General features: G+C 38.3%; 1 protein-coding gene across 5 annotated transcripts in view; it reads left to right on the top strand.

Moving 5' to 3' along the window:
• Positions 1–27,860, top strand: part of SMAD2 (SMAD family member 2) — an 80,601-nt gene that overhangs the window by 11,693 nt on the left and 41,048 nt on the right. For all 5 annotated transcript variants that reach the window (XM_055126560.1, XM_055126558.1, XM_055126555.1 and 2 more), the window contains exon 2: positions 15,623–15,911. In XM_055126560.1, the coding sequence (XP_054982535.1) occupies positions 15,676–15,911 (236 nt within the window). In that variant the 5' untranslated portion in view covers positions 15,623–15,675. The remainder of the gene's footprint in view (positions 1–15,622; positions 15,912–27,860) is intronic.

The following is a 27,860-nucleotide window of genomic DNA, read 5'->3' as shown; positions in this document are numbered from 1 at the left end:
TTTGCATCCTTTTTTGCTCTACTTTGTGGAGAGTACCTGTACTTCAATTTCTAACTCTTTTGCTGATTTTTTTTTCTTCCTTCCTATCCTCACACACCTTTTCTGCTATAATAATCTGAGAGCTTTTGTTTCCTTTGTGAAAGCATGCTGCACTTGTTAGGGGTGCTGTGTCTTATTTATTTGACTTTTGCAGTTTTTTTTTTTCACATACAATGTCAGATTTCTTGTTGAATTTTTCTGGTTTTGTTCACACAGTTTTCCTCAGAGTAATCCTTGATTAAGAGGATACGTATCTAAAAGCAGTTTGGGAGCATGTGGGTGAGGTTTGCCTTCCTTGAGTTTCCCTGTAGAGTGATCTGAGTGGGCTGTTTGTGGGTAAATTTTCAGTATTAAGAGCTGTACATCTTTCCTCCCAGGTTACTTAGGTACCTAAAAGAGTAATGATCTGAGCAAACGGTGAAGGTCTGACTGCTGTTAAGTTCTGGAGCTAGAAACCAGGGAAAAGAGGTTTGCGAGTTTACATTTAGCATGCAGCACACATGATCATTTATCCTGTCTGTTTGCAGTGGAACCCAGGCTATCTTCTAGTCCCAAGGATAAAACAGATAACTCTTTTATCCCTGTGGAACTAAACATTTTGGCTTTGGAAAAGGGAGAAGGAGCGATTATTCAGTTGACTAGGGTGAGGAAGCCAATCTACGGCTCTAACTGCTTCTCAAGTATCTCTCACCCGATCCTTCCCGTTTTATCCCTTCCTCCTCCTGCCCTCTGTTCCTGCTATGACTGGTACTCTCTGTTACTTAACCTTTTGAGGATTCTGCTGGATGAATCACATCTAGCCACAGTTAGTGTCTAATCTGTTTATCATCTTTCAGCTCTTAAAATTTTGCTTTTGGGGGCCAGGGAGCTCAAAGGGCACATGCCTTACATATGGGAGACAAAGGTTCCAATCCGGAGCACTCCATAGTCCTGAACAACCCAAAATGAAAAATTTTCTTTTCCTGTTTTTAACTTTTTCTCCTATTCTCAGACATTGTTTTTTTTTTTTCTTATGAAATTTTTTTCCCCCTAATAGTTGTGGTTGGTGGGACTGTAACACACCTTTGATGTCAGTGTACACACTAATTTGGGTCTCTAGAAGGCTGCACACTTTAGTCTTGGTGCTCTCTGGGCATTGAGCACTTTTTGTTGTTGTTTTGGGGCCACACTTGACAGTGTTCAGGGCTTACTCTACATTCAGGGATCACTCCTGGCAGGGGTTGAGGGACCATATGTGTGGTGTGGGGGATAGAACCTGGGTCAACCACAGTGCCCTACCTGCTATGGCCCTGGGGATTGAACACCTTTGATTGTGGTACTTGCACATACTTGGTTGTGGTATGCTGGAGATCTCTTACTAGCTAGGTATCACAAAAGATGCTACTGCTATACTCTGTGTGTAGAACGGTGCCCACAACCCAGAACGTGGCCTGGTATCTGTAAGGCAAGTGCTTTACCACTGAACTCTCCTTGGATCCCTGTTACAGTTTTTAATATGCTGGCTTCACTACTGCAACACATTTAAAAGTTTTCCATTGCTTTTTTTCACCCCCCAAAGGATAATATTTTGAAAAAGTTACATTTTGGAATTTGTAACTCCAAAACAGTGTGGATGAAGTGTGAAAAGGAATAAAATGTAGTCATTCTAATAGAAGTCAGGAAAGAAATAAAAATAACTAAATAAAATGGATAGAAATTACAAAGTACAAAATACGGTGATAGAAAATGAGCTTAAAAATTACCATAAATGCAGAATTTTGGATCAGGCTTCCCAATTAAAAGATTGAAAAAGTTTCAGTCCAACTAAATGCTTTTTGTTAATAGAAAACCTAAATGTGTGATGATAGAGTTTCAAAGTAAAGGAATGGAAAAATACATAGGAGGCATAAATTCTCTTTTATTTCACTTAAGCTACTGTTACAGATTTTTAAAACCACAAATTTATTTTTTACAGTCTAGAAACATGGGAAAGGCAAGATTAAGGTGCCAGTAGATTTGGTGGCCAGGTGAAGACCTCTTCCTACTTCAATAGCTGTCTTTTTGCTCTAATTTTGTATGGTAGAAAGGTGCACAGGAATTCCTTGTGGTCTCTCTTATAAGGGCACTAATCCCATTCATGAAAACTCGAGTCTGTTTTATGACATAATCACCTTCCAGCAGCTCCTGCACTAGAAACCATCACATTGGGGATTAGGTTCAGCATTTACTTGGGTTGGAGGAGACACAGGTATGTAGCTCAGAGCTCTATAGAGGAGCAAGTTCTACGGAATATTGAGAAATTAGTAATTCCCATCTTATAAAAGTATTGTAGAAAATATGAGAAAAAAAATTTTGTTGTAATTTTGATTTTTCCTATGCTAAGGGAAATACAAAAGGCCATGTCTGCTAATGAAGGTGGTACTAAATATTTGAGGTAAAATGTTATTATTTGTTCAAAACAGAAAATACTGCAACCAATTAGGGTTTGTCTCAGGAATGTATAGATGATTAGTCTCTTGATGTGAAAATTAACACATTAACATATCAAAAGCCATATGATAATCTTGATGCGTGGAAGTTAAATGCATGTAAAATTCATTACTTGTTTTGACAAAAAAGACTTAGGAGACAAGAAACATAAGAGAACACGATTAATTTACCTAAAAAGTATTGGTTTAAAAGAGAGCAGAAATAGTATGATTCTAATTTTATTTCTAGAACAGATAAGATTACTTTGATAGAAACCAGATCAGTAGTTGCCTGGGTGAGGAGGACAGATTGGAAAAGGACAGAGGGAACTTTCTGTGATGCTAGAAATGTTTAGTAATTTGATTGGGGTGATAGGTGGATATATAGCTTACTAGAATTTAATTTGCATTTTTTTTGCATTTGTAAGTTATTCCTCAAGAAAGATTTATTAAAAACTATAAAAATCATTGTCTGTATATATTAGCAACAAATAAAAGTTAAAATGTAGAAAGTTACTGTTTAAACCAGCAACATCTCTAAAATGCTTTTGTAAGACAAAACAGTAAAGACGTGTGATACCTTAATTAAAACCACCATTTAAGTTTAAGAAAAGATGCTTGTTTTATGAAGGAAGATGCTATTATAAATATGTCACCTTCTAGTTACATACAGATTCAATGTCACTTCAGTTAAAATCTCTTCAGGTAAAAGAGAATTCACTCTTAATGAGATGCAAAGTGCTTAAGACATAGTGGTATTTGCCACAGATACAAACTAATACACAAGCTGGTGACAGTCTGGGAAGTACAGGAACAAAGTAGCATTTTTATCAGTAGTGATAAGATTGAATATGTGATGCTGGTGTATTTCCTTGTAATTGTTTTATTGGATAGGGTAGGATACCTGCCTACTTCATACCATATAAAAATAAGTTACAAGTATAAAAAGCAAAAAGCTTTAGACTTAAGGTTTGTTTTTTAAAAAAAAAAGTACATTGAGAAAAAAGGTTGGAGATGTGCTCAAAGGGGTTGTGGAACATGCCTGGCATGTGTGAGGCCCTAAGTTTGATGTCTGGCTCCAGATGACCTTAATGAACACCGTCAGACTGAGCTCTGGTATCCCCTGGGCATTATTGAGGTGTCTCTGTGAGTCCTGGCACCTTGAGCCCCAAGCAACACAGTACTAGAATAAGCACTGAGCTCTCAGGCTTGTACCGCTGGATTGATTAGTCATCACAAAAAGATGAAAGATTATGGAACTTTAAAAGTTAAAGTACAAAAGTATATATTATAACAAAATTAAAAACATGGGCAAAATTGAGCACTTTAAAATGAAATGCTTTAAAATGGTAGTGGGACTAGAGATACACTACAGGGATTAATTGGAATATTTGGTATAAATGTTTCCAACAAACTAATATAAATCTATTGCATATTTAATTAAAATACTAGAGAATTTTGATGAAATTTGACAAGCTTAAAATAACCATTAGCAACATAAATTTGAGAAATGAGGACAGGGGCTCGATCTTGCAGATACCAAGCCTAGAAAGTAGCAACTAAAATTTGTGATATTGAAACAGTTTATGAACAAATACAATGATAAACAATAAAAAAGCCTCAGATGTTTATAGAGACTTTGAGTTTTTGTAGAAATAAGTTCAGCTGATAAAATTAGCTGTCTTATAGGAAATGATTTAGTCTTCTTATCACCAACAAAACATATTCCTGATATATTTGGAACCTTATTGGGGCTGGAGAGCGAGCTCAACAGGCTGAGCACATGCAGGCAGCCCAGGTTTGATCCTGCATCAACACATGGTCCAGATATAACTGGGTGTGACTAAAAACAACAAAAAGAGAAACCTGAATATGAAATCTAAACTAAATCATCTGGAAAAATATCTGGGGGGTGACTCATACTATTAGGGTACTTTGTACCTCAGATTCTCATAATAGATTTCCACTGGAATCTTAAGAATTAAATTAATGCTTGATACTTAGATTAATATATTTATTATGGAGTAAGAAGTCAGCTGATTTCTACTGTATCTGGGGACTGAAAGGGATTTCTTTAAAAAGACCTAGGTAACATCAAAAGCGATTTTATTTTATTTTTTCCAGGGGCCACACCTCACAGTGCTCAAGGGCTTACTCCTTGCTCTGTGCTCAGGGCTCAGGGAACCATATGGTTCAGGTCAGCTGTGTGCAAGGCAAGCACCCTGCGCACTGTGCTATTACTCTGCCCCCTCCTAATAAATTGGTAGTTAAAATATTAATAAGTTTTAAAAATCATGTATTCTAAAAGATTTTTTAGAAGGTTTGGAGAGTATTTTGGTAATGCATGTTTAGTGATAGGGCTTATGTAAACAAAACAGCACAGTTGAAGACTTTAAAGAATATTACTACTTTTAATAAAGATAGAGACTGCTTGTAAAATTTCTTTGCGGTTATTAACTTGAAGGCTTTGTTTGCTAGTTCAGAATAATTAGACTTAACAAACTTTCCAGTGGGTAATCTTAGAATTCCAATTTTACAAAAGTATCACTTGGTAAACTTTTTTATTTAAATGGAAAGATTAAATCATCCTTTTCTATGTGTAACTTATTTGCTGGAGTTAGGAACAGAATTAGTGTTTGAACTTACTTTTCAATTCTTGAAAATACTGAAAAATTCTAATTTAAGTAAAGCTTCTTATTCTATTGTAGGTAATTCATTTTATAAAGAACTTTTCAATAGCAACTTGATCAGAAACAGAGGTTTCTTATTCTCTTGTGTTCAAGTTGGAACTAACATTGATTTCTTCTGAAGACCTATATTCAGTCTGCTTAAATTTTAAAACTGTTGTTTACTATGTACCATAGGTTAGATCTGTTGAAAGAAAATGCTCAAGGGGTTGAAATGTATTATTAACATTACTTGGAAATAAATCATTGCATAACTAGTCAGTCTCAGTTACCAAGATATGAAGAGGGGGAAAAAAGTGAAAGTTAACTTCAAGTGTTCTTAGACATGAGATGCTGAAATCATGTGAAATCAGAACTAGGTCATGAGGTCATTCAGATCTCTAGCAATCTTGAACTTCTCAACTGTTTATTTTCATGAAAAACTTCAGATCCTCAAGAATGTATCTTACTCAAAAGAAACCTTTCTCTTAATTAAAGTTTAACAGTGAACTTGCTCCCCTGATTCTTCTTAATACCAAAGACCCTTTCTAATTATTTTTACCGCTTATGCAATTTACTTTTTATTTTCACAGACTGAATTCTCACATATTTGTTGGTTTAAACCAAAGATACAGATAATTTTAGATAAGGTCTTGTTGTATTTTTCTTTTTTTAATTATATATATATTTTAGATACCACAAATGGATGCAATTGTTTTATATCTGTTCCTCCTTCTGACTTATTTCACTCAGCATAATACTCCATGTCCATCCATTTACATTATTTTGCATTTTTTGTCAGTGTTTTACAAGAACAGAGTTCTCTTTTGGAGCTCACAGTCTTGTTCTGAAGATAATATTGGTGTGTGGATGGAAAAGGAATAGAATGGGTGGAACTCAGCATCCTGATGGTAGTACTGCTCAGGACCACAGTAGTCATTGCCTTGCTTGGACATTTCTTGTATGCTGAATGCTATTCCTGCTCTATTCTCTAGTTCCCCCTAGTCTTGTGCTGAACATGATTACTTACATAAAGCCATGTATAATACTCTCCCTGTAACCTTAGCCTTCAGATTTGCTTCTCTTTCTGTGTTCCAAGTGGAGATTGATGTATCATATGGTCGTTTTAATTACTAGTAGTTATCTCTGAGTCATTCTTTTCCATAAACTGTCCACATTCAGTTGGTCAGTAACATATGAATTGTACCTGATATAGTAAATAATCCTATCAGCAGTCTTAAACTTTTCAGTCTGACAGGCCTAATTCTTCCCTTAGCACATCAAATTTTTGTAACTTCTAAAATGTTTTCTACATTCTGAACTTTCTGCCTGGTATATTCAGTCTCTCTTTAAACTTTTGCTCTGATGTCACTTTTGCAGTACCTCTCCCTTCCAAAGGTTGAATTAATAAGCATGTTCTTTGTGCTATGTGTCACATGATATTGTAGATTTATGTGGCTGGATCTTCTAAAGCATGCTTCATGGCATAGTTTCTGAACTATGAACTAACTATCTGAACTGATGGTTCTGAACTAAACATTAGCTGCTGGCCCAGTTTACCTTCTGCTGCCTGGTATTCCCAGGCTTCTGTTTGGGTGGATTATTGTGTAACTAGTGGAGTTATGTTTGTTTCATTTTTTCATATCATAATTTTTATATTATAGGATTTATTTATGTACTTCTATAGTCTGTCACTATAAACAAATTAACTGCTGCTTTCCCAGTTTTTATTGTTAGTCTCATGGGCCAGTTCCCTAGTTCTGAGTAACTTCAACTTTTCCACCACTATAGTTGTATTGCTAAAGAGAGTCATATAATCCTCTATACTGTTTTTAAGTTGTTAATGTCTGAGCTACAACAAGGCTGTCAAGGTAGCATTTGATGGCTCCATGAGATCTTCCTATGGCCAGATACATCTATGTAATTTGCCAATAGAGTCTTCTGGGAGGTTCTTGAAATAGACTTACGTATTGAGGTTACAGTCCCATTAGTTGTTCTTTTCCTTTTAAGCAGTGTGGATATGATTATTAATTAGGTTGTGACTTTTTATTTTCTTGCCAACTGTACCAAGGCTTAGGTGTCTTAAGTGGGAGGTCCAATTTTGAGAATTCAGTGTCCTTTTTTGGGAATATATTTTCTTGATGAGCATGTAACTATTACCGCAACCTTAACCACTGCTACCCCAAATAAGTTTGTAACTGGCTATCATTTCCATTTCATTTGTATCGTCAAAACAAAAACAAAAAGACAGCGTCCACAACTCTTCAGTCCTGTTCCCCAACATTTGCCTCCATACGACTGCAGGAGGAGGTCTGCAAGGCGAAGGACAGACACCTCCAGGCTTACTTGGGCCAGTTGCAGACTCTTCCCTTCAGAAATTTGTAGTTTGTGTGGGCATTTTAAGTTTGAGAAGTTCTTTTTTTTTTTTTTTTTTTTCGCTTTTTGGGTCACATCTGGCAATGCACAGGGGTTACTCCTGGCTCTGCACTCAGGAATCACTCCTGGCGGTGCTCAGAGGACCATATGGGATGCTGGGAATCGAACCTGGGTTGGCCGCGTGCAAGGCAAACGCCCTACCCACTGTGCTATTGCTCCAGCCCCATGTTTGAGAAGTTCTTAAGGCCTTTTATCCTTGTTATATAATGGAACTTCTGTCTTATTCTTACTTTCCTCCTCCCCCCATTCCCCACGTACTTTAAAAAAAATTTTTTTTTATTAGTGAATCACTGTGAGGTAGTTACAAGCCTATGAACTTTCATGTTTGCATTTGGTTTACATCCCTCCACCAGTGCCCATTCTCCTCCACCAGTGTTCCCAGTATCCCTCCCACCACCCCCATCCCAACCTCCACCACTCCACCATGCCTCTGTGGCAGTGTATTCCCTTTAGTTCTCTCTCCTTTTGGGTGTTGTAGTTTGCAGTAGAGGTATAGAGTGGCTTTCAGTTCGGTCTATGGTCTACTTTCAGTTCGCCTCTTCCAACCCGAATGGGTCCTCCCAACATTCTCTACTAGGTGTTCCCTTCTCTATCTCTGCTGCCTTTTCCCCTAGTATGTGAGGCCAGTTTCCAAGCTGTGGGGCAGACTTCCTGGTCCTTGTCTATACTACTCTTGGGTGTTAGTCTCCCATTCTGTTACTATATATTCCACATACGAGTGCGATCTTTCTATGTTTGTCTCGTTTTTTCTGACTCATTTCACTCAACATGATAGTTTCCATATTGATCCACTTACATGCAAATTTCATGACTTCATCTTTTCTAAAAGTTGCATAGTATTCCATTGTGTAGATGTACCAAAATTTCTTTAACCAGTCATCTGTTTTTGGGCACTCCGTTTTTTTCCCAGATTTTGGCTATTGTAAACAGTGCTGCACTGAACATTCAAGTGCAGATGTCATTTCAACTGTATTATTTTGCCTCTCTGGGATATATTCCCAGGAGTGGTATTGCTGGGTCAAATGGAAGCTCAATTTCTAATTTTTTGAGAATTGTCCATATTGTTTTTCAAAAGGGCTGAACCAGTCAGCATTCCCACCAGCAGTGAAGGAGAGTCCCTCTCTCCCCACATCCTCGCCAACACCGGTTGCTTTTGTTTTTTTGAATGTGGGCCAGTCTCTGGTGTGAGATGATATCTCATTGTTGTTTTGATCTGCATCTCCCTGATGATTAGTGATGTAGAACATTTTCTCATGTGCCTCTTAGCCATTCGGATTTCTTCTTTGGGAAAGTTTCTGTTCATTTCATCACCCCATTTTTTGATAGGGTTGGCAGTCTTCTTGTGGAGTTCAACCAATGCCTTTTATATCCTTGATATCAACCCATTATCGGATGGGTATTGGGTAAATATCCTTTCCCATTCTGTAGACTGTCTTTGTACTTTGGTCACTGTTTCTTTTGAGGTGCAGAAGCTTCTTAGTTTAAGATAGTCCCATTTATTCTTCACTGCTGGTGGGAATGCCGACTGGTTCAGCCCTTCTGGAAAACAATTTGGACGACTCTCAAAAAATTAGATATTGAATTCCCATTTGACCCAGCAATACCACTGCTGGGAATATATCCCAGAGAGGCAAAAAAGTACAATCGAAACAACATCTGCACATGTATGTTCATCGCAGCACTGTTTACAATAGCCAGAATCTGGAAAAAACCCGAATGCCCCAGAACGGATGACTGGTTGAGGAAACTTTGGTACATCTATACAATGGAATACTATGCAGCTGTTAGAAAAAAGGAGGTCAAGAATTTTGTAGTCAAGTGGATGGGCATGAAAAGTTTCATGCTGAGTGAAATGAGTCAGAAAGAGAGAGACAGACATAGAAAGATTGCACTCATCTATGGTATATAGAATAACAGAGTGGGAGACTAACACCCAAGAACTGTAGAAATAAGTACCAGGAGGTTGACTCCATGGCTTCGAGGCTGGCCTCACGTTCCGGGGAAAGGTCAACTCAGAGAAGCGATCACCAACTACATTGTAGTCGAAGGCCATGTGGGGGAAGGGAGTTGCGGGCTGAATGAGGGCTAGAGACTGAGCACAGCGGCCACTCAACACCTTTATTGCAAACCACAACAGCTAATTAGAGAGAGAAAACAGAAGGGAATGCCTTGCCACAGTGGCAGGGTGGGGTGGGGGGGAGATGGGATTGGGGAGGGTGGGAGGGACACTGGGTTTACGGGTGGTGGAGAATGGGCACTGGTGAAGGGATGGGTTCCAAACATTGTATGAGGGAAGTATAAGCACAAAAGTGTATAAATCTGTAACTGTACCCTCACGGTGATTCTCTAATTAAAAATAAATAAATTTAAAAAAAAATAAATAAAAATAAAAATAAAAATAAAAATTGAACTATGTCAAGATAAAAAAAAAAAAGATAGTCCCATTTATTTATCTCTGTTTTCACTTGCTTGGCCAGTGGCGTGTCAGCTTTGAAGATACCATTGGCTTCAATGTCGTGGAGGGTTTTGCCGACCTTGTCTTCACTGTATCTTAGGGATTCTGGTCTGATGTTGAGGTCTTTAATCCATTTTGATCTGACTTTTGTACATGTTGATAGGTGGAGATCTGAGCCCATTTTTTTTGCATGTAGCTGTCCAGTTTTGCCAGCACAGTTTGTTAAAAATGCTTTCCTTGCTCCACTTCACATTTCTTGCTCCCTTATCAAAGATTAGATGATCATATATTTGGGGGGGCCCCACACACATTTTTGGGCCACACCCAACTCTGCGGGGCGGGGGGGGGGGAGTCATTGCTCCTGGTTTTGCACTCAGGAATTATTCCTGGAGATGCTTGGGGTAATTCTACAGGATGCCAGGATTGAACCCTGGTTGGCCATATGTAAGGCAAACACTTTACCCTCTGTATTATAGCTCTGGCCCCTATTAGTTCTGATTTCTTTAAAATTCTTTATATTGTAGTTTATATTTAATTAAATGTCCAAACCTTAACTTTAAGTTCATTTCTGTGAGTTTTGATAATTGTGTGCTCACATTACTTCTCAAAACAAGATTGGAATAATTTTTTTTGTTTTTTTTTTTTTTGGGTCACACTCGGCGATGCACAGGGGTTACTCCTGGCTCATGTAGTCAGGAATTACTCCTGGCGGTGCTCGGACCATATGAGATGCTGGGATTCGAACCCGGGTCGGCCGCGTGCAAGGCAAACGCCCTACCTGCTGTGCTATTGCTCCAGCCCCAAGATCGGAATAATTTTATCTACCCCAGGAAAATACTTTTTACATATGACTAAGCATTTTTTGTGTGTTATCACTCTTTACCAAGTCAGTCATTTTAACTTCTGTTAACTAGATTTATTTCACTTATTGGAAGACATAAGTGGAGTCAGTATACATTTTTTTTAAAGTGTACTTTTTTCGGGGGTATAGTTTTCACTTAGGATGTTTGTGAGATACATTCATAAATTGTGAAGGTTATGAGAAGCTCATTCATTTTGGTTTTGTTTGTATGAATTTGCTATGTTTTGCTTCCAGCTTTTTATATTTGGACTTAATAAGTTTTAAGATATTATACCCATCATTGCTATGAACATATTTACTATATGTCTTTTTGTTAGGTTTATGCTTTCTCTTTAAATTGTCTTGGAATAGAATTATTATAATAGGATAGGTGTGTTTGAGCTTTTTTAGCTTGTCAGTTTTTCCAAAAATACTATATACCATTTTAAACTCATATCAGAGTTGTATGAGTATTCTAATTGCTCTATGTAACCAAGTCCAAATCCCCAGAACCAGTTAATCTTTATGGCCAGAGGAACTTCCTTGATAAAAAGTATTTTGAGATAGGGAAATACTTGTGGTTTATCTGAGTCCCTCCTCAGTGTCATAAATAAACATCCTTGTAGGAGAGAGGTAGAATTTTGACTATAGAGGATGACAGCGTGACAATGGACTCAAAGATTAGAATGATGTTCTTTGAAGATGGAAGAAAGAGGCACAAGCCAAGGAAAACAGGAAGTCACTAGAATCTGAAAAAGGCCAGGAAATGAGTTCTCCCAGCACACTCTTCAGAAGGAACAAGTCAGTGGATGCCTCAACTAAACTGTTGAAACTCATTACTCATTGGTAAACCTGGGTTATTTTAGGCCACAGTAGGAAACTAGTGTACCAATGCACTCCACATTCTTACCAACATATGGTGGTGTCAGAATATTTTAAGCCATTCTAGATGGTGTGAACGATACTACATTGTGATTTCAGTTTGTATTTTCTGAGTGATCACCGATACTGAACACCTTAATGTGCTGTGGTCTTTCTGTCTTAGTCTCCCAGGAATTCGTATTAACTGTCAAACTAGTTGACTCAATCATTTTGTCTAATTTTTATCTTAATATTTAAAGCATCATTATGACGTCCTGTTATAAATGGGTTGATAGTTGCCATCAATTTTGAAGAGTCTTTGGTCATTAATTTTTATATATTTTTTCTGCCCCATACTTTCTTTCCTTTGGAATTTTTGGAATTCCAATTGATATTTAGTATCAGGTGGTTAGGGGCTTTTTGCACCTAAAATTTTCTTTTCTTCTTTCACAGTTAAGTTTGGGTTGTCGCTCTAGCCTATCTTCAAGACTCATGTCTGTCTGATATTAAATCCATTAAATTTTTTTTAATACCTGGTCCTGTAATTTTCTCTTATTTTCCTGTGATTCTCTTTTATAGTTTCACTGTCTATGAAAAAATTGTTTGATTCATTATGCTTGTTGCCTATCTCTTCCATCAGATGCTTTAGTTGTTTTTTTTTTCCTTAATCATAGTTGCTTTCAAGTCTATATCTGATAATTCCAGCAACTGGGCTCTCACTGATCTGATTACATTAATAATTTTGTCTCTTGACTTAACAGTTTGCTACTCCATGATGATGTAATTTTTGATTGATTTATAAAAATAGAGATTAAAGTAAATTTTTATCTCTAGAAAATAGTTTATCATTTCTTTGTGCCATTTAGTAGGGCCAAACAAGTCAGTTGGTGATACATGGTTGAGCTACTTTGGGCCTTGTTGCAACTTTAGTTAGGTTTAGTTCAAGTATTATGAGAGCAAGATGAAGGGTTTATTTACTGGAAGATTGTTATCTGAGAATAATTTCAGTAATCTCTTTGTGCTTTATATCTGAACCTTCAGCTTTCTGAGCCATATGTTATTTATTCTGCTTTATGCAGTCATCACTTTTTTGGTCATTCTAGAGGGTTTTTTCCCTTCTCCTCAAAAAATCTGTCCCAGATTTTTTGGGCCTGGTGAAATAGTTCTCTACTAGTAGTACTTTCCAGGATTTCCTCTCAGCAGTCCATCTCTACATAAGTCATGATATCCAACATTCTGAAGACCTGAATGAAAGTTTTTCTGTTTTCCTGTGCTACCACAAAACCTTGGCAGTTGAATATCTAGTCTCTTGAATTGATTCTCCTGCCTGTTCCCACCTGCAGTCCTCTGCAGACAACAGATTCCTTGTATTTGAAGACTGTAAATTTCTTAGACTATATTATAGAGTTCCAACCATGCCTTCTGCCTCTATATTTGTTTCTGTTTGTTTTTGGGTCACATCCAGTAATGCTCAGGGCTTAGTCCTGGCTCTGTACTTCTGGTGGTGTTTAGGAGACCATACGGGATTCCAGAACCCAGGCCAGGCACGTACCGCTACCTACCATCTACTTTGTCGCTTCAGCCCCCTCCTCCTCTATATTTTTGTCTTATCTGATCAAGCATTTGCTGAAGTTCTGTGGGAATGAGCTGTTGGGCAGTACAGATTTGTTTTGCAAGAACTTTGGAGTTGTTGTGTGTCAGTCTGTGTGTTAAAATTTATTAACGTTTAGAGTAGTTTTTCTTATGCTCATCTATAATGGGACTATTCATTTCTTCCTTTGCTACTTCATCAAATGTTTCTTGGGTCTCTATCAAACCCTGATACTGGCTGGAACTTTAGTTCAGTTTATGTAACTTAAGGACCTTCACTCTGATGGGTTCAATAATTGCTTGGTTTTGTAGCTATTGTAGTTTCAGTGTGAAAGTTCTGACAGCTATCTGCTGTGATTTTTTTCTGCATCCTGATTAGAAGTGGAACTCTTGTCATGGAATAGTCTCTAATATATAGTCTGTGTCATTCTTGATAAAATTTCAGTTATTTCCATTTAGCAGGTTATATAGCATTTCTTTTTTCTTTCTATTTTTTTTTTCCTTTTTGGGTCACACCGGGCAATGCACAGGTGTTACTCCTGGCTCTGCACTCAGGAATTAACTCCTGGTGGTGCTCAGGGGACCATATGGGATGCTGGGAATCCAACCCCTGTCGGCTGAGTGCAAGGCAAACGGCCTACCCGCTGTGCTATCACTCCAGCCCCTATATAGCATTTCTTAGAACTTTCCAAATCCCAATTTCTAATTCTAAATGCGATTTCTTACTTTTTTTTCCAATCTTCTCAAGTTTTCACTCATCCATTCTGGTTAAGTGGTGAATGTTCTTGAATCATTTTGAGATTAAAGTCATCAACACTGAAATCTAATTGAGATTCTTGTGAGTGTGAGAATTCATGTTAAGGTGTACAAAAAAAGCAGATGAAAAACTGAAGGTAATTAGTGGGGGTAGGTGAGAAATAGACTTGATTATATTAGTAGTTTACTACTATTCTTACCAGGTGACAAAATTATATGCATAGTTATTTAACTGTGGAGATCATTTATTTTTCTAACGCTGTGTTAGGATAGAATGGCAATCTCAGCATGAGATTAAAACATTTTATGACTATGGTGACTTAACAAACCTCATTCTATCACTATGTGGGGTCAATGCTGGAGTCTGCACTGGAGAAAAAAAATGGTGTTGGGGGTTGGGGGCATATCCAATGGTGCTTAGAGGCTAGTCCCAGCACAGTGAGTTGGTGGTGGTTCTGTGATTCTGGCGAATCAAGCAAGGACTTCCAGCATGGAATGTATATGTACTCACCTGGATCTGTCTCCCTGATTCTACGATAACTTGTTTTTTAGGTGAGGAAATGACAGTGGTCATGATATAAATCTTCAGAAAGCTAAGTGGTTTTCTGTAGGTTTATAATTCTATAAACCATGATACAAATTTATAGAAAACTAAATGATGTTTTAAGAGACACTATTAATTATAAGCTCTTATACTGGGTATACATGAACAAAATAAAAGAAATTTTAAAAGATTTTAAAGAACTGTCATTCTGTGAAAAGAGATTATATTTCATGTTATTTATCATCCATATGGTTGCTTAGGTAAAGATACATTTTTAAATATTCCCCAGTTACATCTTCGAGCAGTGATAAATGTGACACAGACCTTTCTTTACACTGCATTACCATTTTGTTTTATTTTGCTTCACCTTGTGTGTATTTTCCCCTCTTAGAACTTTACATTTTACTTTATGGTATCTATTTGATCTGTTTTACAAGTTTGAAACTTTAGGGAGAATGGGCTTATAAATTAAAAAAAAAATTTATTAAGTACTTTGAGAATAGATGAAGTTTGAGAAAATGAGTAAATATTTTGGTGAAAATATAATTATTGATGCTATTGAGAGTTAAAGTAGAGAACAGAGATTCTGCATGCTGGAGGTCTGCCTAGGTTTGCTCCCTGGCACTGCACAGTTCCCCTAACTCAGAGTCAAGCGTAACCCCTGAGCACCACTGGGTGTGGCCCTTCCAAAGGAGCAAAGCCAAAAAGGGAAATTGGATTGGAAGTGCCAAAATTGTTCAGTCTTTATAAAAATATTTGCTCACAGACTTGTCCATATAACATTGTCTTGTTTTCAGAAGGGTTTATTTCCAGTTTGTTGAAATTTAGTAAAGATTTTTTTTTTATGGTCGAAGAGAATTTCTGAGACTTTTGGGAAAGTAAGACTTTAAATTTCTATCTCATTGTAGTTTGCTCTCTGTGCTGTATTGAAATCATTATTGAATTTTAAAGTTAAGTCTCTTAATTACCCTTTCTCTGTTATTCTAGGTTAGATAAAGGAGACTATCTTCTTGGTGTAGATTGCTGTCTTTGACAAGAACATGTCGTCCATCTTGCCATTCACTCCACCAGTTGTGAAGAGACTGCTGGGATGGAAGAAATCAGCAGGGGGATCTGGAGGAGCAGGGGGAGGAGAGCAGAATGGACAGGAAGAGAAATGGTGTGAGAAAGCAGTTAAAAGTTTGGTGAAGAAGCTAAAGAAAACAGGACGATTAGATGAGCTTGAGAAAGCCATCACCACTCAAAATTGTAATACTAAATGTGTCACCATACCAAGGTAAGTGTTCAAAAAGAATTTGATGGCATACTCTGGAAATTTGCTTAAAGGGATCTAGAGGGAAGTTACTGAGACTTTATTAACTTTACAGTCATCTATAAGCAGTGCTTATTAAAATATGACAGCTATTTTTAATCTGTCATAGTAATTTTGTTTTACTAGTTAAGACTTGTCTATTTTATAAATCATTTTCTTGAATAGTGAGAAGGTTTGATCAAACAAAATAAAATTCTTGGATTTTGTTTTATTTTCACAGTCTTCATTTACTTGCATTACCTAAATGCTTCATTGTATGTTATCCAAATTCCTGTAATTGAATGAAGATACATATGTTTTTTTAAGTCCTAGTGCCACAGTAGTTGAAAGTTTCTTCCCCTTTGGTCATAACTTCCTTTGCTAGGAGTTATGACTATGAACACGGTGATGCATGTTGCAGTTTTGTATAAGGTACAACTTCATCCCCATCCCCAAAAGGCCAGTTTTGTGAGGCAGCTTTTTAGATACCGGGGGAATTGGTTTTGAACAACCTATTACTTTAGAGATTGAATTTGTGTAAGAGGTTTTACTAATGTAATCTTTTATAGATAAGCATTCTAGTCAAAAATAGCTTTAAAACAAGTAGCAGGTGGTTTTAAAATGTTTCACTACTTTCTGTGTATGTATTTGCATTAAAGGGTTTTTTTTTTGAGGAATAGCAATATTTTGCATTTTCTCAGATGATTATTGACTGTTATACATGTGGACTTGCATGTATTTATAATACCTGAAGTTGTTATACTGAACATATTTCTAATGAAATCTGGGAAATGCACTCTGGAATTTCATAATATAGTACTTCAGACCTACGTGCTTTCAGATACTAATAGACTGCTTTCTGCTTTGCTTGGTAGATTAGCTATTATTTCACTTATTTTATGAATATTGTAAATCAGTCATTTCTCTTAATTTGTTCTTTTGTTCCATGCATGCTTATGAATACTTGCTTTGTGCATCATACTCTTTCTAGATACATGGAATACAATGATGAACAAAACAAAATTTCTGCAGGATAGACACAGCAAATAAGTGGACAAATTAATTCGAAGTGATAATAAGTACAAAGGAGATAATGACTAGGTTATTAAAAAACTGCTTTGATTTGTGACACTTCAGTCCAATTTTGAGAAGTAGATGCTAGCCGGGGAGGAGTTCTCCAGTCAGAGAAGAGTCAGGATGAAGACATGATAGGAGAAACTGTTTATAGGGCACTGTGGGAGTATGGATCTAGTCTAAATATAATAGAAATCAGAAAAAAAGGGTTAATTATATTTTTATCTTAACAGGGATCACTCTGGTTACTGGTAGGAAGATTTTGTGTCAGGGACATAAGGAAATAAAGTAAGACTAAATGGAATAAGTTAGAAGCTGTGCAGACATGACCTGGTAGTTGTGTTAACATTTTCAAATGGATGGGTTTGACCTGCATTTTAAATGGATACACTTTGCTAATAAATTGGTTAAGATTATTTTTCATTGCATAGTAGTGTCTACAGTAACATATTTATTAAATACTGATTACATGTGTGATAAGCTCTTCCTTACTGGAGTTAAAATAGAATCTTTAAGGTGCAAGAGCTATATATAGTACAGTGGACAGGGTGCTTGCCTTGTGTATGGCCAACCAGTTTGATGCCCACATAGGTCCCCTGAGCCCCACCAAGATTGAATCTTGAACACAGAGCCAGGAGTAAGTCCCGAGCACTGCTGGGTGTGGCCTAAAAGTTCCTTCCACTACCCCCACCCCCCTGTTGCAAGTCTTTGCTCTTGATTTGCTTGTTAGTAGTGGAGATAAACTTCAAGAAATAAGAAAGATTAATTTTATAAGGTGTAGTGGTGTAGTAGGTACTCTGGAAGATCAGTGTGCTCCAGGGCATGTGTTCAAAGTTGGGGAACTTTGGTCTCAACAGCTTGTAGTAAGTTTCCTTCTTGGAAAAGATTTGTGCGCTAATTAAGTCTTAGTGGATGTAAAAGAGGGATTCAGTCAAGAGAAGTTTTATTGTCCAGAGTGGTACTATAGTATTTGAGAATGTGGTGGCAGGGTTTTATTGAAAGGGTTCTAAGCCACCTGGTATCTTGGGAGGTAAAACCTGGAAGGACTAAATCTTGTAGGCACTGCCACCAGCATGCAGTGCTGGGGAGTTGTTGATAATGTGTGATGGGTGAGAGAAGGTACTGAACAGTTTGGGGGAAAAAGACTCAGAGGTCTCATTACTTCATTACTTTTACGTATTGAATCTGTCTCACGGCAGAGCCTGGCAAGCTACCCGTGGTGTACTTGATATGCCAAAAACAGTAACAAGTCTCACAATGGATATGTTACTGGTGCCCGCTCTAGCAAATCAATGAGCAATGGATGACAGTGATACAGTGATACAGTGATGATTATCTGTGATTATCAGTGATAGATTATCTGTGGGGGGGAAAATGGTTCTTGAATCTCTTAAGAGTGATGGCAGGGAAATGAGTTAATATGTCTTTGTATTATGGGTTAGCAGTCTCCTTCAAGGAAGACATGGAGCCTTGTTTTTGCAAAGCTTCATCTAAGAATTAAATTGCCTATGCAGTAGAGTTATTGACTGAGCCAGCAGAACCTATGAGTAGAGCTATGCAGTTCTGTTTTGTAAGGAGGCAGTAGGCTGCAATTTGATGAATAACATGTGCGGGTGTGGGTATTTAAACTATGGAGGTCATCTTTGTTAAATTTCTTTACTTTTTTGTTCGTCCTTTAAAACCCTATCTTTAAAATTTGTCTCCCAATCTAGGGCTTTTTCATCACTAAATTTTTTTTTATGTTCTTTCCTGATTAATGAAAGTAAGATTGTGTGTAATCTTTTTCTCTATCATAAGTTCTTGAAGCTTAGAAATTTGCTTGAAGCTTAGAAATTTGCTTATCTAATTTGGAAGTTACAAAAAATGTTTTATTTGTTAGTATTGGTTGCTGTCTAAAATTAACTTTAGATTTTCTGCACTGTAGTGTGGTGCCATAAATTCTAGTTTCCTTTTGTAAGTAGAACAGCTTATTGTATCAGATTGAGTCATTTCTCGGGTGTTAAATGTCCTTTAACATTTAACTATATTACCAATTTTATTATTTTGCCAAATAACTATATTATATGATTATTTTATAATTTAAATAAAGTTTTTGGTTAACTTCTGATCACTATATTGATTGTATATGCTTATATAATTCAATACAATACACTGAAAAGGGTGGGGTAGGAATTGGGATGACAGGGTCTGTTAGATAAATAAAACCATAATTAAAATATGACATAAAATTGCAAGTAATTTGCTGTAATTTTAATTCAGTCACAGTGAGATACACAGTTACAAAGTTCTTCATGATTGGTTTTAGTCATACAATGGGGCTGGAGCGATAGCACAGTGGGTAGGTTGTTTGCCTTGGACGCTGCCGACCCGGGTTCGATTCCTCCGTTCCTCTCGGAGAGCTTGGCAAGCTACCCGTGGTGTATTGGATAATGCAAAAACAGCAACAAGTCTCACAATGGAGACGTTACTGGTGCCCGCTTGAGCAAATCGATGAACAGCGGGATGACTGTGCTACAGTGATACAGTGAATGTTTCAGTACCAATCCCGTCACCAGTGTACATTTCCCAATACCAGTGTCCCCAGTTCCGTGTGTGTCCCCTCCAGCCCCCACCTCTGTGGCAGGCAGTTTCACTTGCTCGCTCTCCCTAACCCCCCTTGTGTTACATAATTCTTTAAGGTTTTACAAAGCTAAAATAAATATATTTATGAGGAACATGTAATTTAAAAAAATAAACAGGCAGTGTTTGTCCTTACTCTCTTTGTTTCATTGACTTAAAGAGTTTCTTCTCTGTTACCCTGTTCTAGTGGGACTAAATTTAGGGCAGAAGGATTGTCCTGACTTTATTTCCTTCACATTATTACTGTCTTCATAGTTTTGCCTTTGAAAGGATAGACCATATAATTACACATATATGTCACTGCTGTATCCTTCCCACTGTTCTGTGTGGAAGAAAGTATCATATTAAGCTGCAGTGAGCTGAATAGTTTAAAGTTTCAAAGCTTTTTGATCTCAGTATTTTTAGTATTGAAACACAGACAAAAATCAGAATTGAAGTTGATATTTAGGTAAAGCATCAGACAAAAAAGAAATAAAGCTCTTTAATATGTAACAAATATAACAAAGTAAAATGAAACTTGGGCTGGAGTTAGAGACAATAAAACTAAAGGTGTGAGAGTGAGGTTTATAGTGGCATGTTTTTGGACTTGGAACATTGAATGCTCAAAGTTGGTATTAACAGCTTTGTAAGTCATGGTGCCTAAATAAAATAAATGGATAAAATAACGTGACAGTAGGGTCAGAGAACTCTGAAGTTTTACTAATTTTTTAGGAGAAAACAATCTTGATCCATAATTTCTTCAGTAACAAAGAAAATTTACTGAACTCATTTCGTATCAGAATTAGATATGTATAGGAAAAATTCATATCACTCTTAGAAAAATCGATGTAAAACTTATAAACGAGTCTGGAGATATTCAAAATAGAACTATAACATAAATATTAGGGCAAAATTATATAACAAATACTATGTTATAAATATTGTGATATAACATAAATATTAGAAATCTTAGAAACATGATCCTTACAAAAATGCACCTGTGATTCAACTCGACTAAACATAGAAAAATCTAATATGAGGTCTTTCATATATTTTTTATTCATATTTGAGAACTTTGATCTTGATATAGAAAGAACTTTCTATATAATTTGTTATTGCTGCTAGCGAGTTTGAGATAGAAATTTTCTAACTTGTCAAACCATACTTCTAAAATGTACACCTCTAGAATGAACCTTCTAAAATGAACTTCACTTCTAAAATGAACCTCTAGAGACAAATACACCCATTATTATTAATGGTTATTTGTGGATAACAAAGAATTATCTTGTAGATTTTCATTAATATTTATGTAGTAAGTACAGTTAGGGCTGGAGCGATAGCACAGCAGATAGGGTGTTTGCCTTGCATGCGGCTGACCCGGGTTTGATTCCTCCATCCCTCTCGGAGAGCCCAGCAAGCTACCAAGAGTATCCCACATGGCAAAGCCCGGCAAACTACCCATGGCGTATTTGATAGGCCCAAAACTTGTAACAACAAGTCTCACAATGGAGATGTTACTGGTGCCTGCTCAAAAAAATTGAACAACAGTGCTACAGTTTAAAAAAAGCTGTTTCCAGACAACATTGCATTATGCATAATTCAGTTTATTCAAATATATAACATTTACTCATAATGTCAGTTAGAACAGTGAAACTTTTTTTTTTAAATGTAAATTAGAGACTGTAGGTTGTGGGTAATAGCTTACCTTTGATCATCAGTCTCAGCATCCAGTGTGTGCTGTTTGTAAGTTGTGAAAGTACTTTGTATTGTTTGTAAGTTGTGCAAATATTTCTGATGAGGTCTTGAGTCCTGTGAGAGAGAGTTTGAAGGGCACTTTTCTAGAAAGCCACTTTGCTGTATTTTATGGGAGAATTTTTGTAGAGAGCTCCTGCTTCAGGACACTGATATTCAAGCCCCCTTTTAAACATATGATTACAGTCACAGCCACACAGTTTTTACTTTTAGGTTTTGGATTTGCCCCCCCCCTTCCCCCAACACACACACACACATTTGCCCCCCTCCTCCCAACACACACACACACACACACACACACACACACACACACCCTTGTGCTTAGGAGCTTCTATTCTAATTGGGTTGCTCCATAGGGTTTCAGGGGTGGGGGGGTTAGGAGAAGGGGTGGAGTGGTGTTGGGAAGGGATGTGTTGGTGTTCCCACAAATGGATTCTGGGCCTCCAGCCTTCGAAGTATACGCTTCAGCTATTTAAACAATAAATCTTGCCCACCTAGAATATTTTTAATTATTTAATTTACCAAGAGAAAATATGATCTATTCTAGAGCCTTTGTTTATAAAATTTTACTGAATTATACCCAGATTAACTTCTGTAATTTAGACAGTCAACATCTGATGTAATAAGCGGCATCCCCACTTTTCATATTCTATCATTGACCAACCTGGACTAGACATAGGTAAAATAGTAGGCGTTTGAAATTGTAATCATTTTACTTTTTTTTTTTTCTTAATCATCTTTGGCTTTTAATTTTTTGGCAGGGCTGGGGCACAGGTTGAACCATACCCGGTGATACTCAGGGCTTACTCCTGGCTCTGTGTTCAGGGATAACTGGTAGTACTCAGAGGATCATATATAGTGCTGTGACATAAATCAGATCAGCCATATCAAGGCGAGCACCCTACCTCCTGTACTATCTCTCTGACTCTTCTTGGTCCTTTCTACTCTTGTCTGGAACTATTCCAGCTTGGCAGGATCTTTCTTCTTTGGTTAACAACATTACAAGATCATAGTACGGGGAACAATTCATTGTATCACTGTATCACTCATCCCGTTCGTTGGTTTATTCGTGCGGGCACCAGTAACATCTCTGTTACACTCAGCCCTGAGATTTTAGCAGCCTCTCCTTATATGTCTTTCCCAACGATTCGAGGCTCTTTCAGGGTCAGGGGAATGAGACCTATTGTTACTGTTCTTGGCATATCGAATACGCCACGGGTAGCTTGCCAGGCTCTGCCATGTGGGCGGGATACTCGGTAGCTTGCTGGGCTCTCCGAGAAGAATGTATATATCTGTTACTGTATTTGGGATATGAATACGCCATGGGGACAATTCAACCATACCATTTACTTGTTCCTGCTTCCTGTCCTTTAGTAGAGTGTCTCCCGGCTTATATGATGTAAATAAAGGTAACTTCACCCAAAGAACCTGGAACTAGTATTACACGTAGACTTTGGAGGTGGATAATAATCATAAACACAAATTTAGGATATTCTGCAGTTTTGTTTGAATCTTTCTACTCGGCAAAATTGACTAACTTCCACTTAGATCTTATGTTCTGTTCTCTTCATTTTTGTTTTGGGGCTGCACCTGACTGTGCTTAGGACTTAGCTCTGTGCTGAGGGAATCACTCCTGGCGGGACTCAGGAGAATATAGCGTGATGGGGATTGAATCTGGGTCAGACGCGTGCCAGCCAAGTGTGCCACATACTCTAATCTCTTCAGTCCCTGTGCTCTTATCTTTTTTTTTTCTGTTTCCCCATTTGTAATATTTTTCTATGGACCTGACTATTGAGTTTACTAGTCCCATTGTATGCTGTCTAGTCATCTATTAAACTTATTCAGTAATTTTTTCTTTTTTCTCCCCACTTTCCTTGGACTACTTCCCCCTTGCTTCGTGTGTTCGTCCCCTACTCTACCTTCAGCACCCCCAACACACACAAACACACACACACACATACATACATACATACACATACACACTTGGGTATTTAGGGTTATTTTAGGGCATGCATAGCTCTGGGGGTTAAGCTCAGGATCTCAGATTTGTCCTGGGTACCATGGTCCTTCAGGGGACCATGTAGTTCTGGTGATTGAATCTAGGCAATCCGTTTTCCCTTTGAGCTATCTCCCTTTGATTCAACTCTGATATCTAGTTCATCTCTGGGACTGCTTCTTTTTTAACTTTTTGGATTATCACTCACATTTTGTACCTCTTTACATGTTGAGTGATTTTGACTGTATGATATATTATTGTATATATGAAAATTATAGATACCACACATATTTTTCCCAAGGAATATCTGACCTCACTCATACGTTTTTGAGGTCTTTTCTGAAATTTTGATGGAAAAAGTCTAAATCATCTTTCTCAAACACTGGGAGATTCACATCTGCCATTTCCATAATTTGAGATTGATTCAAGTGTCCTTTTGCTTGAGGCTCTGAATTCTGACAGACATTTTTTTAATTATTTTATTGAATCACCATGTGGAAAATTACAATGCTTTCAGGTTTAAGTCTCAGTTATACATGCTAAAACAACCATCCCTTCACCAGTGCCCGTATTCCACCACCAAAAGTAAAAAACACCAAAAACCCAGTATACCTCCCATCCCGGCCCCCCAACTGATAAATTTCACTTTGCTTTCTCTTTACTTTGGTTACATTCAGTATTTCAACAAAAACCTCACTATTACTGTTAGGAGTGACAGACTTCTTGAAGAGGGAAATTTGTGATTGTCAAAATTTCTACCATATTCTCCCTCATTCCCAAGCTGCATCAGCTTTTTAAAGGATAAAGCCCATATACAGTCATGGTCTCCCAGGCAGACCTGGCCAGACAGTGGTTACCAATCGACAGCCCCCTGCTGGACCCCTCTTCAGGGGCTGTCAGCATGGAACCTGGCAAGTCTCCATGATGCTCCAAGCAGGGACCATGTGCAGTGAGGGTTGAGGCATTTCCTGTTCAGCATATGGCCTTCCAGCTTTCCATGAGCCAGCCGTGGCTTTCAGGAAACGAAGGGAAAATACAGGATTGTGCAGGTGAAATCCTGCAATCTCACAGACCTCGACCTGCTCTTCTAAGGGGAGAGTCTTGGAGGAGACTGGGGGTCCTGACTCCAAGACACGCAGGGGACTGTGTGGAAACTCAGCAGGCCTCTCTGGGTCACAGGAGTCGTGTCTGTGTGGCAGGACACAGAAGTTTGTGTCCTGGTGGCTTGTGTGTGTCAGCCTCAGGGCTCCCTCCTGGGAAGTGGGGGGAGGCTCTCAGAACTCAGGAAAGGTGTTTCCCCCTAGGTCCAGCTTTGGACACAGCAAAGCAGTGTCTGTGTGCTCACGAGATAGTGGGGGAAAAGAAAAATCCTGCATTTTTATAAAACTTTGTTTAAAAAATGGTATTTCAGTCTATACTTTCCCAGTCGTGCAGTCTCAGAATACATACATGCACTGGCATCTCCTCCCCTTCAGCTTTTTGTGCTGGCTCTGTGTTGTGTCACCATTTCCTGTATAGTTATTCCTATCCTTACTGGTATCTGCTTCCCCCCATTTCCCTTTGGCAATCCTTTCTCACTTCTTTGCAAGGGCCTTTTGAGCCAACTCTGGCTTGGAAGGGGTACGTTTAGCCGATGTCTGCAAATCTCTGGTTTGCCCTTCACTTTGGCTTTATCTTCCTCAGCATCTCCTTCAGCCTTTTTCTTGGATGGTGGTGATGATAGCACTGGGGTTGGTGACAGGATGTAGATGTTGGACACTGGGTTGCAGCTGTGAGTGCTTGCGTAGGTCCAGGGGCAACCCCCCTCTTTTTCCAAAAGTTGTGTTTTTTGTTTATATATATTTTTTCCCACATCAAGCCTGAATCTCAAGCTAGAATTTGCAAATGACCTCAGGAAAAAAAGTGGCAGGTGTCTACACACTGAAAGTGTTTTTCTTGCAATTTTAGTTTATTTAGGTCTCATTAATAGCTTCCCGTAGTCATTGACTAAAGTGTTTATTAATGTTTTTCTCTAGTTGTTACAACAGGAACAACTAGAAGTGTAGCAAAAGATTTAAGCGATGATTTCATTAATTCAAAGACCTCACTTGCAGATTGCAAGGAACCTGTCTTGAAATTTGAATTGCTATGTACCATTCACACAGGACTTAGAGGATTCCAAGATAACTATTGCCAAATTTGACCTGTCATTCTAGGCCTTGCAATTAAATTACAGTTTGTGGAAAAGGTCTGTTTTTGAGATCTTCTTTGAGAAGAGTAGTGTATGCTGTGGCATTGTCCCTTTTATTTATCCAAATTGGAAACTTTCGGAGAACTACTTAGTTTGACATGTGAGTTGTGCTCCTATTTGAGGACATAAATAGACTGGTTTTCAACTTACGCCTGAGAGCATGAGTTGGTTGAAGCTGCCCAATGGGAATGACCTTCAATTTGATGGGTCAAGGATCAGATAGATCCTACAAAGGTCATTGAGATTGATTTCTTTTGAAAAGACCAAGAAACCCAACTTTTTGAACATCAAAGTGACCGAAGTTTAGCAGGGAAGTTTCTCCATTAGGAACTAACTGCAGGTAGGAGAATCAATATTTGGGTTTCTCACTTTCTAGGTCAGTTTCCATCGTCTCTCCCATTATCACATAACTAATCACATCAGGTTTCAGCCATATAAATCCTTTAAGTTTGTAGTGGTTTTCTTTAAAACCCCCTCTTTCTGCTATTTTTGGATTAGGTAGGTCTTATAAATAATAAATTGTAAATAATGGGGAACTGGAGCAATAGCACAGCGGGTAGGGTGTTGGCCTTGCACGCGGCTTAGCTGGGTTTGAGTCCTCCGTCCCTCTTGGAGAGCCCAATAAGCTACCAAGAGTATCCCACCCGCATGGCAGAGCCTGGCAAGCTACCCGTGGCATATTCGATATGCCAAAAACAGTAACAAGTCTCACAATGGAGACGTTATTGGTGCCCGCTCTAGCAAATTGATGAACAACGGGGCAACAGTGCTATAGTGCTATGAATAATAACTGGAGAGTCTTAGAGAAGGTGGAGTTAGTGAGAGAATAAGGTGATTTAGATTGAGATTGGGTTCCCAGGACCTCATAGTTCCCCCAAACACTACTGGGAGTGACCCCCAAACACAGAGCTGGAGCAGCCCCCAAGGCATTACCGTGGGTGCCCCATAGCCCACCAAAGAAAGAAACTCCAGTTACAGCTTCTGCAACTGTAGAGACATGGCAAACCCTGATTTGATCGTAGCACATGAATTTCTGAAAAGAGATTATTTATTTGGGGGCTGTACCTGGAGGTACTCGGGCTTACTCCAGTTCTGTGTTCAGGGTTCAATTTTGGTGGGGCTCAGAGAAACATATTCAGTGCCAGGGATCAAGCCCAGTCAGGATGTGTGCAAGGCAAGAGCCCTGCCCACTCTATGGTTTTTCTGGTCCATGAAATTCATTGGTAATACATATGTTTGGTTATAACTCCAACAACCAAACCATCTTTTTGAGATTTTATGCAGAAAGGAGGGAAATCAGTTTGACAAGAATTTTGTTTTAGGGCAACATAAGACATTAAGAGAGAGGAGCTCTCTAGGTCCAGCTTCGTTTTTTTGTTTGTTTGTTTGTTTTTCCTTTTTGGGTTACTCTTGGCTCTGCACTCAGGAATTACTTCTGGCAGTGATCAGGGGACCATATGACATGCTGGGAATCGAACCCGGGGTCGGCTGCGTACAAGACAAACGCCCTACCCATACCCATTATGCTGTCACTCCAGCCCCAGGGGTCCAGCTTCTTGAATAAGCTCCTACTATTCTTTTGAAAACTTGAGAATGTCAGGATGCCATGCACATCTGTATGAAATAAGTACTATTTTAACAAAACATAATTTTTTTCTTTTTTCTTTTTTTTTCTAAAAAACTTTCCATGGTATAGGAGGGGTTCTTGTAAGCAAGATTCTTCTGCTGTGTTTTCTGAATAAAATGATTATCAATGACTTTCACTCGGCCAACCCGTGTTCGATTCCTCCACCCCTGTCGGAGAGCCCGTCAAGCTACCGAAAGTGTTATGCCTGCATGGCAGAGCCTGGCAAGCTACCCGTGGTGTATTCGATATGCGAAAAACCAGTAACAATAAGTCACAATGAGAGACGGTACTGGTGCCCGCTCGAACAAATCGATGAGCAACGGGATGACAGTGACAGTGACAGTGACCTGCTAAATAATCTAATGGTACTTTATTTTCAAAGAGTAGGAAGCGGTTATGTATTGGGGGAGGAGAAGTGATGACGGGAGTCCTCCTAAACTGTGCTCAGGAGGCCCTAAAGCCCTTTGCAAGTGATTCTCAACCAATTGGGCTAGAGGTTGAGTGGGAAGGCCTGAGGATGCATGTGATGTTACTCCGAGTCTGCGGTGCCAGGGTTTGCCCTGTAGTACTTCGGGGCTTCCAGGGCAATGTGTGCTGGCATCAAACCAGGGTCAGCCACATGTCTACAGCCTAGAAGCCATAACTGGAGTTTTCTTT

Source organism: Sorex araneus, chromosome 2 (genome assembly GCF_027595985.1).
Source record: "Sorex araneus isolate mSorAra2 chromosome 2, mSorAra2.pri, whole genome shotgun sequence".
NCBI classification, from domain to species: Eukaryota; Metazoa; Chordata; class Mammalia; order Eulipotyphla; family Soricidae; genus Sorex; species Sorex araneus.
Note: the sequence above shows the minus strand (reverse complement) of the source record. Positions and strands in the feature narration are given on the sequence as shown.